The sequence below is a fragment of the Corvus cornix genome, chromosome 3, assembly GCF_000738735.6.
Source record: "Corvus cornix cornix isolate S_Up_H32 chromosome 3, ASM73873v5, whole genome shotgun sequence".
Lineage (NCBI taxonomy): Eukaryota > Metazoa > Chordata > Aves > Passeriformes > Corvidae > Corvus > Corvus cornix.
Genome location: NC_047056.1, coordinates 7,731,972 through 7,753,144, shown reverse-complemented (window position 1 = coordinate 7,753,144; position 21,173 = coordinate 7,731,972). Strand labels below are relative to the sequence as shown.

Below are 21,173 nucleotides of genomic sequence, written 5' to 3'. Positions count from 1 at the left end.
GAAAAAGAAAAAAGAAAAAAGGAAATTAGAACACTCAGGAAACACTGACTGTTGGGTCATCCGGTCCTTGTCTTATATAGGAAATCATTCACAAAACAAAGCTGAGATGTAGACCTGCACAGGCCCGGACCTGCTATTACTGTATCTGCCCTTTTGACTCAAACCCTTCTAACACCTACTGCATGACGAATGACAGCCTCAAAGCACTTCAAATTAAATGGTGCCATTAAGCCAGCAACTGTTACAAGACTCAGCATTCAGAATAACAGACTGATAGGTTAAAATCCTGTTAGTCAAATGCCATTACAAGAGTGGATTTGAGTGTGGATATTTAGTAAGAGTGGATTATTTTTATTTTTAAATGTCTTTCTTATTCTAGTATGTCCAGTATATGCAGTGATGTTATGTGATAAACTTGCCAAAATGGTCATTCCTGCTGGGTGATTTTATAGTATCAATGTAGATATTGATGGATATTATCTGGCAGATTGGCTTGGGGATGGTTTTTTATCCCATACTAATTTTTATTTCTGTTTCTGTTTTGTGTCCGGGGTGGTCACTGCTCCCCCCCCAACCGCCCTAGCTCCAGGAGTATTGCAGTGGGTGAGAACTAACCTGTGGGAGTTGGGGAGAAGCATGGTTGCTTCCTTCTGGTGGGGCAATTTTGTCTCCACGGCCAAGAGGCGCGATCCCTCTGAAGAGAGATTCTTGTTGCCGTGTGTTTTTGCCTGTTTTTTTTCTTTTCCTTTGGCACTGTGACTGGAGCTTACTGGTTTGCTTCTCTGCTTTTCTGCTGCTTGGGAGCCCAGAGCCAGTGCACGTATCACTGGCACCCGGGAGCACCTGTCCCCTGCTGGAGCCGCCCCCTCTGTGCAGCCTGACCCCGGGACCAGCCATCACAGGTGAGCTGCCCAGGGGAGTGATTCTCCACCCAGACCAGCTGTTCTCTGTCACTGCTTCAGGGCTGCTTGCTACACTGTAACCTGACACCCAAACACCCTGGGGCTTCGGGCTACATTTTGTTTGCCATCCCTGGGTGTGCCTGCCTCTGCTGTTCCAGCTTGCTCTTTCTGAGGTTTCCTGCTGCAGTCCATTCAGTTTCCCAAGTGGCACTGAGACTGGCTGCTTCCCGTCAGTTTGCAAAGGAAGGCCCGTTCTCTCTCTCTTCTGCTGGCACACCCGCCATTACCCCGTGAGGGAGATGCGGCTGAGATCACCCCACAGTGCCCCCTGCAGGCGCGGGGGAATCATCGCAGCAGCCCTGCCCGGCCGGGAGCCACCAGCGCCCCTGCCGGCTGTGAGTGAAACTGCACCGAAGGGGAAAGGGCCTGCTGCAGAGGGAAGGCTGGTGCTGGATTTCTGTTGTGTTTGTTGCTGCTGCTGTCATTGTTGTTTGTTTGCTGTGTTATGCATATATGTACCAGTAAAGAACTGTTATTCCTTTTCCTATATCTTTGCCTGAAAGCCCCTTAATTTCAAAATTATAATCATTTGGAGGGGAGGGGGGGTCATATTTTCCATTCCAAGGGAGGTTCCTGCCTTCCTTGGCAGACACCTGTCCTTTAAACCAGGACACAGATGTAATTAGGATATTCTCTTATTTATTTTGAAGATTAATCAAATAAAAAAGGCCTTTCTGTATGTAATGAGGTATTTGCACTTCAGGGTGGTAGAAACAAAAGATAGATTACTTCTGTAATGTATCCATTACTCAGTAATACACTCATTTGGTAATCTCTTATTTCTTACTCCCAGTTAATTTTCTATCTATTCCTAAAGCCTAATCTGGTGTGCACTGAAGCCAATGGACATATTCCCACTGCCTTCAGCAGACACCAAACCAGGATCAGGGTTTTTTTTTCCCTTTAATTTTTGCCACCAGATTTAAACTAGGATTGATTCTGTAACCTCCATCTCATCATCCAACCACATTCTTCAAAACGTGATTGGTACAGACACAAGAGCCTACAGCTCATTTGTGTCCTTGCATTTCTCTGTATTTTCTCTTGGTCTGATATTGGCCCTCTGAAACACCCAGCCAAAAGGAAGCTGAGGCACAGGAATTTAGGTAAAATTCAGATTTGAATCTCCACCAAAGGTCCTGTACATGTCAGTAGTCTGCAACATGTGCTCTCTAGGAATCCAACATTTCTTTTTCACTTTAAGCAAAAGAATTGGAAGAAACACCCCAAAGCAGGTTGGATATGGACAGCTCAAGGACAAAGGGTTATCAATACTGGTGCCAACTGTTGACTCCATCTGCTGCAGTCATGACCCATGAAGTCAAATGTAATGAGGAATGATTATTCAATTAGTATGTTGAAGTGGTGACTAGAAGTTACTTCTCTATTTTCCCCTTTGAAGAGTAAAAAGCAGATATCCTCCAAACTGGTAAAAATCTGAGTATAAAAACGAAAACTCCCCTCAATGCAAAAATTGTGTTTGTATTTATAATTCCAGTAAACGCATCTTACAATCATTAAAAACTCCATACAGAAATAGGTCAAAAAGGAATAACTTTTGTATATCTGCTACACTACTGGGGTGGATATACAAAATATAGTTATTTTTAACCCTGTAGGTATTGATTGCTGACAGCCAATGCACTGATTCCCAAAATGTCTCCAACTGATAAGGAAATAACCAAGGATGTGCTGTTGAAGCTCATAGCATCCAAGACCTGTGAGAGCAGCTCTGATGTGATCTATCTCATATGCACAAAAGAAAGAGACAGGTAAGGAAATATTTTCCTCAGATTAATTCAGTGATAATTTCCCAGAGTAGCTATGTAGTTTTACCTACAGTAATGAATCTGTGAAGGATACAAGACAAAAAATAAGAGATTGGCTATTAAGTAGAATTGTACTTCTTTTTAGTTCTAATTTAAAATGCTTTTTAAAAATCCCACACCAATTTAATTTGCATAATCTCCATAAAAACAACAAGACAAAAAATGCAAAATAATTTGGCTTATAAAAATACACGTCATGATAAATATAAAAAATGAAATTGGAAATGTTAGATGAATACTGCAAATTTAACTGCAGGATTATCTTTGGCAAATGTTTGTTATATAATGATGGGCTCTTTTTTTCTACTTTTATGTATGTTCATACAACTATATCAATCACACTAACTGTATTAAAATTACTGAAAGTTCCTATCCAGTAATCTTGACACCAAAATGTAATTACAATTATATGTAATAAAATCAACAGGCCAGAACAGCCATAAAAGAATGTACTGATCTGTAACACCTATCTATCTGTGTATATCCGTGTTTTCACACCTATGCATATGCACCATTCTTCAAGTATTTCTAATTTCTAAGGTAATTAGGTGGTTGCATAAATGATCATAATCCATTTGTCTTTAGGACAATCTTGCCAATTTAAGTAGCCAACATACTGCTTCAAAAGCTTTTACCTCTATTTTCTGGCTAGTATATCCCTGCCTTTCTCCACGTGGCTCTTTCTGATCCTGTATGTTTTCATAAAGAGAGCTGGATGTTCCAGTCACTGGACCATGATGTGATCAGGGTCACAAAGACCTAGGGGTATTAGCTGTTTTGGAAGGAGAGGCAGAAGAGTATATCCACATAAAAGGAGGTCCTTCACTGCATAGAGATCCATATGGAACAGATGTTCACTGAGGGCCTCCAGGTGAAGTCAGCAGGGAAAGTCTCCTGAATGGAAGCTTTTGTCCTTATGGGAGTTATCTGATCCTCTGTCCTCTCCTTTTCTTGTTCCTCTGGCCTTTCTTCCCCTTGTACCTATCCATCATTTCCATTTCATGTCATCCACAAACCCTAAACAGTGACACTTGTTTTAAACAGCAAATTATGAGGACCAGGAAAAAATCATCTGAACCATTGTCTGATCAAGCTCAGTGTATTTAAGAGTTTGTGGAAGAGTTTTGCTACTGTTTACATTGCGAACAAATCACTACCACAATTCAGAATGGCAAATGACTCAAGAATTGGTCTATTCACACTTTTTTATAGACGAAGACACTGAAGAATTGTTATTATTTCCCCTTCATGTTAAACTAGCTGTTGATAAAAAGCAATGAAGTATCACCCAAAAGCTCGTAACAGATGATGACATTAAAAAAGTAGTCTCAGCCAGTCTTACCCTGCAGTATTTATTATCAGGGATGGTTCACCCTAATTTTGTGTTAAAAACCAGAGATGACTGTTGTAACATCGGCAATAATGATTAGCGCTGCTTATCTTGACTAAGGCAATTAATTTCTAGAATTTTTTCAGTTTGGTTTATGCTTCAGAGAAGTGATATATTTTAGTGTAAAATATTCTTTACTCACCTCTCTCTTCACTCAGCTGAGCCCCTTCTTCATTAGCATCATCTGTCAAAAAAAAAATTAGAGGAAAAAGGTTACTAGGAATACTGGCAAACATCTAAAATGAAATATTCCATGTTTCAAATTGCCCATAACTTATCTCCTATTTAACATTTTGCAGTGAAATCTGGAGCTGGATGGGGAAAGGAGGTTTTGATACTGGTTACTACAAGATACAGGAAATGCAGGGAATAAAGACAGGGAATAAAATTCTGCATCATTTACACAATTCTACAAATTAAGACAGGTATAATACGAAATTCCATTCTCTTTCCTGCAGAGCTTTCGGTTTACTTGACACATTTCAGTTTGCTTTGTTTCCTTGGAACAGCTGGCTATGCTAAGAAGAGAACTAGCTACCCTACTAGAAAACCACACAAGGAAGTTACTAAATATTTGCCAGCCAGACAAACTGATTTAAGAACAAAATGATTCTGTGAAGACTGAACTTGGGCTAGCTAGGAACAAAACATTTTTAAGCTTAAGATGAGAGACAAGGAAAGCAGATTCCTTTTGAAAAAGTTCCATTTTGGTAACAAAGGAATTTCTTACAAGTTATTTTGCTGAGTTAAAAAAGGAGAAATTATTAGCCTTAGTTAACATCTTGGTAATTCAATGTTCCAGAGCCTTAATCATCTAATGGAGAGCTCACGGATCACAGACGTTTATGTCAATTATATTCCTGATTCATACAATCTCTGTTTATATCCTTTTAAATGGAGTTGCTGAGAGACTTTTTACCAGAGCCTGTAGTGAGAGGACAAGAGGGAATGGCTTTAAACTAACAAAAGGCTGGTTTAATTGAGATATTGGGAAGAAATTCTCCATTGTGAGTGTGTTGAGGCAGTAGAACAAGTTGACAGAGAAGCTGTGGATGCCCCATCCCTGGAAGTGCTCAAGGCCAGTCTGGACAGGGCTTGGAGAACCTGGTCTAGTGGAAGGTGTCCCAGCCGATGGCAGGGTGGGTTGGAATCAGATGATCTTTAAGGTCCCTTCCAACCAATCATTCTATAATTCTATGATTTGGGCCTGTGCAAATTCTGTAGCAAGCCCACAACTTCTGTCTGAGGCTTAATATCTTTCAAACAGGAATATATGCATATTATGACGGCCAAAGGAGCTTTGCAATATAATAAGCAGTGCCAATGGAAACTAACAGCAGTATTTAGGTCCAAATTTACAGGGTTAGAATGTTACACCAGAAACTCTGCTGAGATCCAAATGATGTGACTGGCTATGAGGATTAGGCGCTGCTCTTATCAAGATTTGGAGCCTGAAACTTTATTCCAAATATCATGAGAGCAGAAAAAATGGTTAATAATACAGACCTCCGGTGGGAATTATAATTCATTATAAGCATTAAAGTCAGGAGTGTGAGAATTTTCTGAATCTTCAGTACATGGATCTGCATCCACCCTTCTCCCCTTTCCCTCTCATTCAGACATGATCTGGAGGGCAGAACTTTCAGAAGGCACTAAACAACAGCACATTACATTTCTCTTGAGTACATTTTAGTACTGGCCCAAAGGACTGAAAAAAGTCACTGCACATTTTACTTCCTTTTTCCTTATTCTTCAAACAACTGCTTTGGAGGTGAAAAAGGCACATAGGCATATACTGTTCAAATATAAATTTGTATACTGTCTCAGTTTGAAAGACAGGTGTCTGCCAAGGAAGGTGGAAACCTCCCTTAGAGGGGACAATATGACCTCCTTCCCTTTGAATTATTAAAAATTTGAAATTAAGGGGCTTTCAGGCAAAGATATGGGAAAAAGAATGACAGTTCTTTACTAGCATGTGTATGTATAACAAGGCAAACAAACAACAACACCGGCAGCAGCAGCAGCAAACAGAGCAGCAGCCCAGCACCAGCCTCTCTCGGCTGCAGGTGGTTTCCCCTTCGGTGCAGTTCTGCTCACAGCCGGCAGGGGCGCTGGTGGCTCCCGGCCGGGCAGGGCGGCTGCGATGATTCCCCCGCGCCTGCAGGGGGCGCTGTGGCGCGAGCTCGGCCGCATCTCCCTCACGGGGTAATGGCGGGTGAGACGGCGGAAGGGATGGAAAAAGGGTTTCCTTTGCAAAGCCCCAGGAGCAGCTGATCCCGGTGCCCCTCTGGATAGCGAAATGAGCTGTAGCAGGAGCCTTGGAAGCAGCAAGCTGGAACGGCAGGGACGAGCAGATCCCAGAGTAGCAAACAAAATGTATCAGAAACTCTGGAGCTGTAGCAGGAGCCATGGGGTGTCTGGGCAGGCACTGGGTGTTGGGTTACAGTGTAGCAAAAAATCCAGGGCGGCGGCAGAGAAACGGCGGTGCTGGGCAGTGGCATCCCTGTCTCCCGAACAGGGCCGGGAGAGGCTCCCTCAGAGGGGCTCATGGCTCAGAGTCCCAGGGTTTCCTCTGAGGCACCCGAGCAGATGGTGAAGGGTCCTTTGGTGAAGTCAGGTGTTAATAAGGTCCCAGTGCAATCAATGGCCACTCTTTCGAGCAGAGCTTCACTCATGGTAGGAGAAGACAGCAGCAGACGGAACCCCTCAGTGGTGGTGAATTCTCCCCACAATGACTGCAGCCTGTGTCCCCTCCAATGTCGAGAGTGAGAACGAGCTAGAGGCTGTGGCCAGCCCCTTCCCCCAGCCCAAATTCCCGCTGTAACTCTGCCCTTCCCAAGAGAAAATCCCTCAGGTAAGAGAGTAGCAACCAGCTGCACTCATCCCCATCCTCTGTGGCTACATTCTTTGTCTCCCTTAAGTACTGGTCGTTATGTTTTCTCAGCAACAAATGGGAGAGAATTCCCTAAGAGAAAGAAACAAAAGGAAAAATCCTAACCCCCAACATACATATAACCTTAAGGAGCTTTGACAAGTAATTTTTAAGATAAGAAAATGAAAAATATTGTTAAAGCCCATGGGAATTCTGTAGTTGGCTTCAACAGAGCCAGGATTTTCAACTGGAGCTCTGCTGCTCTTCAACAAACTGCTCAGAAAACATTTGGTAACATAGAGATTATTAATTATTCAGTTTCTGATAACATGTTCTTTCCATGGAAGCATTTGTAATGAAATCAGCATGATAAAGTTTCAAATTAATCTAAGATATGACACTAAACCAGCAGAATATAGTATCTTAACATACATATATCACCTGCTCTTCTGTGGAAGTTCTTAATTATAGTTCTGTAAGTGACTTGGATAATAAAATTCCCAAAGCAACAGAATAGTTTCTAAGCTGGTGATAATGGACACAGACAAGAAATCTGGTGTTATTAAAAAGTAGGGAAGTCATTATGCAATATAATTATGAAGAGGCAAAGACTGCTTTTGTGAACTAATTGTGAATTAAAGGCTGTTTTTTTTCTGGGAAGAGCTACCTAAGGCTTGCTGAAAGGCAGCGGAGTCTCCACATCATTTCTGAAAATGGAAGTTTGGCTCCAAATAACTTGGTGACATGATCTCTGAGTCATGAAAAATTTACCCCAATCTAGATATGAGTCTGAGTTTCACTTTGGCACACAGCAATCCCCAGCCACTTCATATGTCTGTAATTATTACTCTCACACTATTAATCCATCTGATGGAAGCATTTCCCTGTTAAATATAAAACATTGTCTTTCACTGACCTTGGTGTGGCTGGCTGAAGTGATAAACACCATGTTTAGCTGACAGAGCTCTATGCCAAAACCAATTATTTGACATAAAAATCAGTGGTGTAGAAGTCTATGTCCAAAATGCATTCACTTACCCCCTGAAAAAAATGATATTAAGGGCAGTTTCTTGGCAACTGGTTCTGAAGAAGTAAAAGTATTTTTTACTGAAGCTCTACATGCCTAATACAAAGCAAAATCAGTGCCAAGATTACCATAAGATTTGTTATACCTAGTTTTGTTTGATGGGTTTTTGTTTTTGTTTCTGTTTTTCAAATTTTTTTAAATTTTCCTTATACATTTTCTTACCCCATCTAGAGGAAGCCTTTGAAAAGTTTCTTTTTGTTTGAAATACGCACCACAGACATTCAATCCCAAAGCAAAACTGGATAAAATGACAGAAGAACCTAAGAGTGAATCTTTGTCAGCTGCAAACATTTCCTTAAATACATATTGTCAATATTTCTTGTCCAAACTCCCCCACTGGAAAGACCAGAGGTAAGATCCTCTGTACCTCTCACCCTCACTTTAGAGCTGTTGAAAGATAATTGACTAGCAAAACATGCTCTAGTATGTGCACACATCTACCCACACTTGGTTATTCCTCTGGCTGGAGAAGTAGAACAATGACCTTTCACATCGCTTCCCCATTAAAGCCCTGGATTTTGGGAAGTTCTACCAAGATGACCTTGCTAGAAAAGGAATGACTGATCTTGCAGTCTGGAGTGAGAGGAAAACTGACACTGACTACCAGAAAGGGTCAGCCCATCCCCAGGAAAAGTCACACCAGTATTTAGAAGGCTTAGGAGACAAGAAAACCTTCTAATCCAAAATGTGTCATACGGTTTGAGAGTGCAAAATTTCCCAGTGTATAAGCTGAGGTATACTACATAGAATTAAGGTATTAGATCAGTGATGTGTGGGAGAACAGTTTCCACTCAAGTACAAAATAATTTACAGTTGAAAGTCAACCTACGATTGAAAGTCTCCCTCTAACCCCCAGGCTACCTGGGGTAACTAGATCTCTAAAGATCAGAGAGCTTTACATTTGGGAGCAAGTTGCTCAGAGCATAAGCTTTTGTGCAAGCCACAGGTTCCCTGGTGGGGTCATGTGCTAAGTGATGCCTGTGGCTCTTTCATTGCCCTCTCCCTTGTTATCTGCTGAGCTTTGGGAAATGGAATAATTACACCATATCTGCTCTTACCGACACTGGAGAAGAGGATGCCTTCTTCTGTCAGTTCATTTTGTTTTGCCTTTTGCCTTGCTGGTCAGGTTGTTTCCCTGTCTCCCTAGTCGTGGCATACAAGCAGACACAAGCCAGATGGCTACAACCATCAATCTGAGTTAAGATTTATGTTAGGAACAGAGAGGTGAAAGGCTCTAAATACTGCTGCTAATCCCCAAAGCCATTAAACCACCTCCTCCTTGTTGCTCACACTTTCATTTGCATTGTCCTTCATGTTAGCATGTGGAGAGCCAGCACTGTACAAACACTTTTTATTTTTAACTGTGTGTGCATTGAGAAGCCCTTACATGAGAGCCAGCTCCATGCTGCAGGCGGCTGCTGCTTCATCTGCATTCAGGTCCTGCATCCCGGGCTGCTGGCACTCCCCAACAGCACTGCATGCTGCTGGCTCCTCCCTGCCTCCCTCTAACCTTTCCTCAGCTGCCTAATTGCATCCTTCAGGATTTTTTTCTTTTCCCAGCATTTTCTGCAGTTTCCTGATTTCCAGATGTTTCCCTATTGTCAGTCAACCTACATGTTTCAGTCTGCTCCTCCTTGCAAGCGTGGCTCCATGTACTGACCAAAACCAGGGGAGAACAGGGAGGGTACTGTGGAATGGACTAAGAATCCCCTCTGCAGCTTGTATGAACATGCTCTGGCAAACGGAGAAATGAGATGGGCAGAGCTGTACAGGAGGCTGAAATGACAAGTTGGTGATCATACTGTTGATGTCTTAAAATAAAAACTCAAACAAAAATAAACCCCTGAAAATTTCAGCACTGAGATCTGCAGCCATCCTCTTGAGCTATTTGCAGTGCAAAAATATGGGTCTGGCTTGAAAAGTTCCTACTGCCAAGAATTTCCCTAGCATGTATTCCATGATCTGCCTGTACAGTTTCCACTGGGATAACAGAGGAGGAGCAGTGCAGCAGTGGAAAACGGATCCCATTTTACCTTTGAGGAAAACTGATCCCATTTTGGGTCAGTCTTGAAAAATTTTTTGTGTCCAGTCTTGGAGCAGCCAGCAGTGTGGGCGAGGGTACCCGCTTGAGGCAAACCATCTAAACCATGATAATATCATGTTTCCAGCAGCTGAAAAGACCAAGCAGGTTCTCACTCTCTCTATTTCTCTCTCCAACACCTGTCTTTCCAAAATTTTATCCCGAAGCATCAGCCACCTGACTGCATGATCACCTTCACAGCCTTAGGGAGATTTATAATCGTATCTCATATCTTATTACAATTCCTAGTAAATGAAAAATCACTTCTTTTGGTGGCTTACAACCACTGTTGATACCCAAAAAGAGCTTCACGACAGTGTACAGGCTTTACGTCCACCTCAGCATGAGAGTCAATGTTGCTGTAGCACAGTGAGCCACACAGGAAGGTTTCTCGAAGCCCAAACGTACATATGAGGCTTGCAATAACCCAGGATTTCTCCAGCTCTTTTGGTTGTTTTGATTCCTCCAACTCAGTTCTCCACTAAGGAAATGTCACAGAAAATAGCACAAAAAAAGGCAATATTTTCTTTGAGGAGAAGCAGGTTTGGGAATCTCTGGCAGATGAGATCAACTAAAACAGTCCTGACTCTTTTCTCCTCTCCTAGTAAAAAGTTGTATTTTCTATAAAACTTTCCCTCATCCTCAGTGCTCCTAAGATGAAGGAAAAACCAAGAAAAAGGCAAAACAAAAAGATCCTTAACAAAAAAAGTGCATTCTTCTGCTTTGGAAGTAAAAATAGGACTTCTTTTTGTTCTGAACATTTCTATCCTTTAATCATGCAATCCTGCATACAGAGCAGCAGGCACTATATAAACCTCCACCTGATACTGAGCAAGTTTCATTGAATTTTTTTGTCTGATTATAAAGAAACTTTCACTGATACACTCTGTACATCCTGGCCATACTGCAGCAGTAGCACCGGTTTCCTTCCTGTGTTGTTTAGTTAAACCAGTCCCACAACACTGGAGCCTCACAGAAGGTAGAATGTGTTTGTAGCTTTTGAAGCCACATCACATAGAAATCCTTAGTACCAATCTCCTAAGAAGTTAGGAACCGGGGCTTTTTTGTCATCACATTGATGACCTCTTTTATGAACTATATCACTTGATCTGCTGTAAAATACATACCATACAAACCATATGAACCTCAGCTGCATACGAAGACTATGCAGTAACTGCTGTTCTCACAGTGAGGGAGCTGGACAACCTTATTCCAGTGAAGGAAATGGTACTCACATCAGGATCCCATTTGGATTTCTGTTTTCCAGACGCTTCTACCTTATGTAAAAGGACCAAGGCACTTCTTGGGGAAACAGGTTTCAGGTTTTAAAAAATAACCTATTCCTTATTTCCTCTCTGCCCTAAAATACTGAAAATAATATTTTTGTTCACACAAGTGCTAAATTGGATGTTAATCTAGTAGACACACACAAAATGGCATGTTTTGCATATGGTCATACATTTGCAAATACAAGGTTCTAACAATATCTCATCAGTAACCTATGGCAAAGGCAATCAAATGAGACAAACCCGAATTTAACTGCATCCTTGGAAATAAGAAGCAGTGGAGCACATGAAGTCATTTGGAGTCTGGCAAGAGAGGACAGGATATTTGGAATGCTTTAATGAGATGCTACAATACCCAACAGAGTACGAAGAAAAGATCTCTGATCAAAGATGTATTCACATAACGTATTAAACAGAAAAAGCTGCTTGTTCTTTTTCTGGTGCCAGGGATCCATGTGTCAAGGGCTGAGTACAGAAGAGAACAGCAACACACTTCCCTATGCCAGTCACTCCCTGAGCCTAAGGTCACACGTAGGCCATGAAGATGAATAGCTGTCATTGCACCAGTCCTCTGTTGGTTGAGCTCATCCTTTTTTAAACTGTATTTAAAACCTACAAGCTCTGCAGCACCTCATACCAAGTACTCTTAGATCCTAGCTCTGTGCTGGGTGAAAAACTACTTCCTTTTGCTTGTTTTCATCCTGATTCATCATTTCCTGGGACACCTTGCACTCCTTGTGTTACAAGAGATGGTAAATATCTGCTCTGTATTCACCTAATTACCAAGCTCATCATCTTCCTGTGCTCACCCATGCTGTTATCATGCATAGCAACCCGATCCTTGCATCTAAATGACCCCTGTGCCTTCAAGGGCATCCTCATCCACCTGCCACTGCTGTTTCAATGCCGTTCCTATACAGGTGTCTCCCAGGAACTGGAAAGCTCAGGGATTTGGAGTGAATGGACAAATACATAGAAATAGGCATTTCCCCCAACTTCTGGATTGATTGCAGGCTCTGTTGTCAGTCTCACAAAAGGAGACATGAAAAATCTCTACAAGATGCCAAGAAGCAAAGAAGATGAGGCTCCATTTAGCAAAGCAAAAGCAAAAGCTCCTGACAACAGCACTTTTATAGGTTATGGTCCCATTGCTGATCCATGCCCTGCTCCAAGCTGTGACACTGCTGCCATCAGGATTGAGGAAGCAAACGGTTTTCCAGACCAGAGTGTAGACAGTATCACAAGCCTCTATCAAACCATGTTTTTGGGTGACCAATAATTGCAACACACAAAGTCTAGAGCAATTCAGCAGTTGGCCATAAAATAATTTCAGGAAGTTTTACTATGCTTCAAAAGGAAGTGGGAAGCTACCCATTAACTTTTTTTTAGGTACTGGAAACCTACTGCCATGTTAGAAGGTGCTGGGAACCCTTTCTTGATCTGTATATCTCCTAAGATGCTGAAAACAGTATCTGAACCATCAGCTATATATTCTGTCCCTCAAGCACCACTCCAGAGCTGCTGCTTGATCACCCTCCTGCACTACACTGAGACATTGGCAAAATGGGCAAAACAGACAACCCCAATGAGTGGTAGGACTGGCACAATCTTTACCGTAGCAAATAAAGACAGAAAGTCATAGAAGAATTTTGGTTTACAGTTTTATGAACACATTTAGCTTTAAGTGACCTTGCGATTTTCTGAGGTAAGTTGTTTTCAGACATGTTTCAAAATGGACAGGTATTTTAAACATTTAAACTTTTGGATTGAGAACAATTTTTACAGCAACCTATTTACACTGGAGGGTACTTTATCAGGATCTGTAGGTGCTGTGGGAGAGAACTAGAGCAAAGCCAACATCCTCTTTTAGTGCATAGGCTCCTCCAGCTCCCCCAGATGGGCAGTGCTTCCTTGGAAGCCTCCACTACTGAGGACTGAGGAACCATCAGGGATAACACTGGGGCTGTGCTTCTCCCCAGCTGTTTTGAATAAATTCTTCAACAAGGGGCCTTGCAGGAGCCATCTGAGTATGAGGTCTTCCAATATAAAGACAGTTCAAAGGGATGCAGAGAGCATTTTGTACCCTCATAAAAACATCAGTGTGCCACAACTTCTCCAAACCCATGGCTGCCTTCCGCCTTCCACCCACCAAAAAATCCTCACTCATCCCTGCCTCAACACAAGACTTACACAAGACTGGAAATCTGAGGGGAATGTTCAATGCTGGCATGGAATCCAGAGCATGCTGGATGGTTATGACAGCATAAATACTGAGGGGTACCCTGGTATGCTCTCAGTGGCTTGATACACAGCACTAGAAAGGAAAGGGATGCATGGTCATGGCACAGTCACCATCTGAAAAGCCAAGCAGGATCTCCAAGGGACAAGACAAAAGTTTCAAGAGGCAGAGAAACCAGAGTCCCCTAAGCAACCCAATACAACATCTCTATTGGAACTATGGGGTTGAGGAAGCAAGACAGCAAACAGTACCTTGCAAGCTTTGTGAGGGAAAGCAGTGAAGAGAGTAATACAATGGTCTGACTGCTTCCAGTTTCACCCTGTGAGATCACAGGCATTCATCAGCTGTGAAGATAGCAACTTGGAAAATCTGCATGGAGGCAGGAAAAACAGCTGCAACCAAAACCTTCAGGATAGCCCTTATTGATGAGGAGAAGAAAGCTAAAGAGATATCAAACTGCCCCAAATCTTACTCCCTAAGGGACATTTCTGCAGGACCCCAAGCCCCGGTGGCCTTTGTACTCCAGCCATAACAACTCAGAAAAACAGAGCCTTGTGACTTATGAGGCAAATCACTGCCCAGGTGAAACCTCCCATAAAGGATATTGGGCACTTCCAGTAAACTGCTTGGCACCTCTCCACAGAGTAAAATAAAGCCCATGAAAAATACTTTGTGGAATACATTCAGGTGATGGATTACAGAAACAAATTGGCTCATGAACACTGCAAATGCAAATAGAGAGGCTAAATTTATCAGATGAATTACCCATTTGATACTGGATTACTTGCTAAGGGCTAACTTATGACTCCTTTGCTCATGCAGAGGACTGTTCCAGCCCCAGTGCAGTCTGCCATAGTAAGCAGAGAGAGTGATGCCTCTCAATACCAGTACAGAAATTACAGTCCCTGCTTAGGAGTTCGCTCATGTATTAGCACAGGGATTGGCCTTTTTAATACAAAGCCCTTCATTCAGCCGTTTAGACAGTTTCCAATTTGATTCCAAGCTTGGGAGATCTCTTAACAATGAATTTCCTCTGCAATTTTAATATATTCGCACATTTTATGCACAAGCAGGATGCTGTGCATCCTCCTGAAGTAATAGGAGAATTATTGTAAGGCAGTAGCTCTTATCCATATGGTTTGAGTAGGGGAAATAGTGTTTTCATCAACCAGGATGAAAGCAGAAAACGCATTAAATATCATAACCTGTAATAACCTGTAATAGAGGGAAAGGAAAGTTTTCTCAAGATGAAGCAATATCGCTCCCTTTTTACTAACACAACTGATCATGACTAAAAAAAAAATCTCTTAGGCTCAGCATCCTTTCATTAGCTCTAAAAGGACACAAGTCTAAAAGCATGCACCTTCCATCTATCAGCTGGCCTAATGAAAGTGGAAATGTCCTTTCTCCAAAAATTTTTGCAATGTTTTAGTGAAGTAATTTTGTTACTCTGTTTAAAGTAGCAAGAAGTTAATATAACCTTGGATGGTTCAGCTTCACAGGACATCCCTTTTATAGCATTATTTTTGTCTAAAAACCATTTTCAGAAAAAAAAGTTTCTCCTCTCCAATCCACTGATAACAGGTGGTAGATTTAGTAATACTTTAAGCATTACAATTGAAGATAAACCGTTTATAATATATGACAGCCACCATGAAAAAATAAGCATTTGCCAAAGGTCCTTACAAGATTATCTGTCTGACATATTAAGTAGCTTTGTGTACACAGAATATAGGAGGAAAAGAAAAAAGGTATCATTGCCTCCAGCTGGCAACTATTTACAAATACTCCTAATTTTCCTCCTATGTATAGAATCCTAGAAGTATGCATTAGTTCAAAGTAAATGTTGGCAAATCTAGATTTTCAAGGGGGATTCCATTTTCTGCTAAGTCTTATAAATATGTATACTTAGCAATAAAAGTAATGCCTAATGTCTGGACTCCATATAGAGTTCTATTAGAAGAAGCAATGCATTCCAAAAGAAAAAATGGTCTAAGTAGCAGTTCCTTTCCCAGAAAACTCACTCATATTACTAATAGCAATGAATCCAGCAATCTAAGAACTACACATGTGAGCCAGAACTGCAGGCAAAGGTATTTTATTTGCTTGAAAGACATTCTCTCAGTTTACGTAGGAAAAATGTTACAACACAGATGAAGAGAGACTAGCTGGGCTATTTCATTGCACAAGGAGATAGGACTCAATTCATATAAAGAAAAAAAACCATCACTGTGGCACTGTTTGATATATTAAAACAGTGATCCATCTTAAGCCAACAAAGTTGTTCTTTCTACTGCTCTTTTCCTACCAGAACATACAAAATCTTCTCAGCAAAACCTCAGAGGATCAACAGAAAATTCTGCCTGGACTAGGACCTTTTACTTAAACAAAACAGGACTTTTCTGGACAACACTGGCATGAGAACCTATATCTGAGTTAAGTGGTGCTCTGCTCCCCCTTGGAGCATGCTGGCTCTGGCTTGGTTTTTGTACAGTGTTATTACTGAGATTGAATCAGAAATGCTGAGACAGTTAAAATTGCTCTGTTACTGCACAACTTTGCTACACTGCTAAGACATGACATTACTTCGAAGTCTGTCTCTTTCCCCTATATATTTAAAGTTTGAAAATGACAAGGCTCTTGGCAGTTGTCTTAATATCAATATTATTATTTGACTAATTTCTTTGGCATTCCACTAGCAAAATAGGCTTAATGATATGTTCAACTAATGGAAAAATTTCCCTGTATCTATATTCCACTTACTCTAATGCACTGAGGTGTAATTCTAGCTTCATTTCATTATCACTTGACTAGCTCAAGCACTTGCATGTCTTTTTGGATTTATTAATGCAGTGGGTTTAAAGTAATAACTATTTATGTATATAACTCCATGAATATATTCTTCTTTCTAAGCAGTTTTGTCCACATCTATTAAAGTAGATACATTTCACAGTGCTTCTGAATGCAAGATGCACTTTTAAAATGCCTTGATGTTTTTTCTCTAAGCTTAAAGCAATACCTCAGTGTTTTTCTCTCCTGTGTTTAGATAGTGTCCTATTGATTTAAATTTAGGGCAAGTCTATCCTTAAAGACTTTAATTTCACTAAATTAATAGATTTCCTTTAAACCAAAACAAAGCCACCAGTTTCATTAATTTCTTCCATAGCAGAAATATCAGGAATTTACTGCCAAAGGCAGTTGCTAACTCCTTGACACAGAACCATGTTAGCTAAGTCTTCTATGCGGGAAAACAGTCCTGCAGAGAGATGGGATATCTCTACAGTAGGGGAGTCTGCTGATAACTTGTCCAAGTCTGCTATGTTAAATATAGATGGCAATTCATGAGACACCTGATAAAAGGAACAAACAGCAGACATGATGGTCATCTGGTGATCTCCATCCAGACCTTTAGCTGATGTTCTCACCAGGAGGCAGTTTAGCATGGGGCTAATTTCAGCTGACATCTGTTGAAGTGTTGGTTCCTTGTGGAAAAGTGTCAATTCAAGTTGGCAAAGAAAGCCTGAGACTGTACATTAATGGTTAGGGCACTCCAGAAGAGAGACCCAGATACTGACCATTTCTCTAGTGACACTACAGAGAGTCATTTGGGAAGCATGTATTTGTCCTGCCTCTCCCTGTCTCCTCACAAGCTGAAGATCTAAAGACACTAAAAAAAACCCACTAAAATAAAAACCTCCTGAATCCCTGGCTACTGGATCCACCCACAGGAAATCTTTCACTGAGTCAGAAAAAAAGCTTTAGATGCAAAACTGGTTCCTTTTAAGGCTCTGGCTCACCAGACAGTAAATGCCTAGTAACATTAAGGCGTATCAAAATCCAAATCATTAGTTATGAGAAAATTGCAATGAGGAATCTATGATGATAGATCCTAAGGTATTTTAATAATCTATACCTAATCCCATAATAATCTACCTAAATTATGGATACTGAGAACTAAACTTCCTCTGGACAGTTGTGAACTTTGGATGAACCTTTTGTATAGCCACATATGCAAAACACTGGATTTAGAGGGTTCCTACCATGACTACCTCTCTATGGTGACATATCAGAATCCAAATTTTAGTTTGAGCAAAAAAAAATCATAAAACTGTTACATACATGAGAAGAAACATACTTTTAAAACTATGGTATGGCAGATCATCTACATAATGTGGTGTAATGCAATTATATGTTTTTCTATAACATGAGACCCAGCCACACAGGTTCTTTGTAGACAGGAGTTCAACAGTGTCAGGTTTTGAAAAACAAACAAAATAAATCTTCCTCTTTGCTCTCTTTCTGCTTTTGGGCTTGTCACGATACAGCTCTGAAGCATCTTCTTGTCTCTCAGACTTTCAAACACAAGTGGGGATTACATTTATAGAAACAATACCAGGCTTTACACCACAATTTCAAAGCCATGGCGATGAAAGTGAGCATTAATACCCTTGATTTGTTGACAAATTGATGCTATGTTCTTCTCTCACTTAAACTGAAGGGCAGAAACAGAGCCAGCAACAGTAGGCAGTGTACTGCCACTTTATCCTTTGGGTTGGGTACGCTGACAAAAAAATAAAACCATACAATGAATGGATTAGACATGAATGCAGCTTTTTGAAATGCATGTTCAGTGTGCTCCAGACAAAAATATTATTAAGTGGTTAGACATCATTCGATGCTACCTGAATAATTCAATAGGTCTTTAAGTTTCAGTTGCCAATCCCTCCAAACTGGTGATTACAAAGTCATCTACAAAAAAGCTTTGTTCTAGCGAGATGAGACAAAAATATCACAATTTCCATGCTACCAAGCAAAGCAAAAGGAAAAAACCACTGTAGCTACAGTGAAAACACAGTCCCGTGAAATTAACGGGACTCTGAACACACCAAAGCTCTGCTTCCTATTACTCCAGGGCTGTTTCCACTAGACAGACAGCATGGGGAATATTGGGAGATAAAAAAAAATAATAAAATATGGATCTTTTCACATGTAGTCAGACTGATGTCAGCACAAAGGAAAATAAAATAGGAGGCATTTCAGGGTTGATAAAATTATGGAGAGCAGATTTCTATTGATGTACGATCAAAATACGTCACAGGCTTATAGGAGGAGGGGGATTAGCAAATTTACTATCCACCAGGTTTCCTTAAATCTAGAAAGCAACCTCCTGTGTGAAATCCAAGATGAATGGCTAACATTTCCCAAGTGCTCCAGTGAGAGCCATCTTTCTCCCATTCATTCTTGCACAGGGACAGCTCAAGTTTAAAGTCCTCATTCAGACACAGTTGGGCTCTCATCCCAGTATCTTTTCAGACCCGGAGAAACCCTACCAGCATTGTTAATGAAAAACGAAAGTGTGTACAAAGTGTGTGGAAAACGAATATACATTAGGAGCTACGTTAGTGCAAATCATTTCCTTCTCAAGAGTCAAGAGAGCCAGTGCCATACACCAAGTTTTGGAAAAGATACAGATACAGCATGGAATAAAGGGATTAGCCGTACTGAGCATACAAAAGCAGTATTACAAGTAGTTTAATGGTTCACACATTTTAGATGTCTGCATTTGTCCAGGATCAGAGCCTCTATGTGCAGCTGATCTTTAAAGGAAGTTCACATTTCAATATTTGGCTTTGGAAAGAAGAAAAGATGCCATCTGCTGCATTTTTGCTGCATCCTTTTTTGAAGTCAAATGGTACTTGATTACTATACCTACCTAGAGGGAAAAACTCGCCCATTTTCTTCTTGAAAATTTTGTAGTCAACCTCCAAAAAGACGCAGAAGATGATACGATCCACCTGCAAGAAAAAATGATTCACAGTGAAAGCATCAAAATCATCCTTATTGGCAACAATAGTCAATAAAGGCAAAGAATCTTTTAAGCCAACACACTTTTATGCTCCAGGCAAACAAGAAAACAGGGCTACATTTCTTGACTTTATTGTACATCTGTGTTGTAATTTATAAAATAACCTTTGCAATTGCAGCTCACAACTGTATTCTTTGTTAACTACCTCCTGTTTATGCAAACTGCTCTTGAGCACAGTATAAATGACTTCAGCATTCCAGATGAGAACTGGGATGCAAAGTTTGATGAAAAAGTCACATAGGGACTTCTAATAAGCATATAGAAGAATAAATGGGTAAGCAAAGAGCTCTTTTTCCAACCCTTGTCCAACAAACCTATTTGCAAACCCATTTAGTATTTTAAAATGGCTTTAAAAGGTTTCATGTGGTTTTAATTTACATGAAACCATTTATTCTCACTATAATACAAACAGAATGCAGCAGAAACACAAAAGTTGATTAGATGACAGGTCGCACACAGGGTAAATAAAACATTTAATATGCCATCTACTTAGTGAGGCTGAGCATATCAGTGAAACCACAGCCCATAATGTATGCACCACCCACCAATGAGTTCAAATAAATTCTTTGGGTGATCACTGTATGTGAAAAACTTTTCTGAAACAGACCAAAAATAAAAAAAAGCAAAACAAAGCAAAGCCCAGAAATCAAAAGCCTTTAAGGCTGAAAAACACCCACACTGGACTTCAGCCTTGTGATTCCTTTATGTTATTTGTTTGCATTGCCCAGCACAAAATGCCTCTAACCAAAACCCAGCTTGGAGGGGTCTGTGGAAAGCAAAAAGACCCTCTCACAGCTGAGCTGAGGGACCTGCGACCCAGTTATCATCTTATTCTCTGAAGTGCATAAGAGATTATCCACATAGGGATGAAGCACAAGCAATAGGAAATTTGGCATCTTATGCCGTCCTGGTGTTTCCATGCGCAATAAGACAATCCGTCATAGCAGAACTGCTCAAGAGTGCTTCTGCATGTGCTAGAAAAATCATAAGCCTCCCTCTGCAGGGAAACGGTGAGAGGAATGCTCTCAAGACGTGAATTATTTCCCTTATCTTCAGTAGAAAATGCTGTCTTTTTGCTGCAGCTGGTCTTAGAAGTGAAGTCCAAGCCTCGGCTTCAAAGACACTGTTATGCTGAACAGCTCAGGACATAATTTTTGAGCTCACTTTGGAGCAGCCCAGTAGAATAAAGGGGATGAAAGCCGGCAAGCACTGGTTATGCTGGAAAATACCAGCATCTTCTAACAAGGACATCTCGGAACTAAAGGTGATGACAAAACCTTAATGATCAGCCTAGGTAGGTAATATCACGACTAGCAATAGTACAAGGGGTAATGGCCTCAAGTTGCACCAGGGGAGGTTCATGCTTGATATCTGGAAAAATTTCTTCATTGAAAGAGTGGTTAAGCACTAGAACAGGTTCCCCAGGGATGTGATGGAGTTCCCATCCCTGGAAATGATCAAAAAATGAGTAGATGTGGCACTTTGCAATATGGTTTAGTGGGAGAGGTGGAATTCACTCAAAGGTTGAACTTGAAGACCTTGGAAATCTTCTCCAATGTTAC

The 21,173-nt window shown here is 40.9% G+C and overlaps 1 protein-coding gene across 6 annotated transcripts in view; it reads right to left on the bottom strand.

The window, feature by feature from the left end:
- MACROD2 (mono-ADP ribosylhydrolase 2) overlaps nucleotides 1-21,173 on the bottom strand; it is an 893,899-nt gene that overhangs the window by 75,645 nt on the left and 797,081 nt on the right. For all 6 annotated transcript variants that reach the window (XM_039569266.1, XM_039569265.1, XM_039569264.1 and 3 more), the window contains 2 exons: nucleotides 19,459-19,540; nucleotides 4,324-4,365 (listed from right to left, as the gene is read on the bottom strand). In XM_039569266.1, the coding sequence (XP_039425200.1) occupies nucleotides 4,324-4,365; nucleotides 19,459-19,540 (124 nt within the window). The remainder of the gene's footprint in view (nucleotides 1-4,323; nucleotides 4,366-19,458; nucleotides 19,541-21,173) is intronic.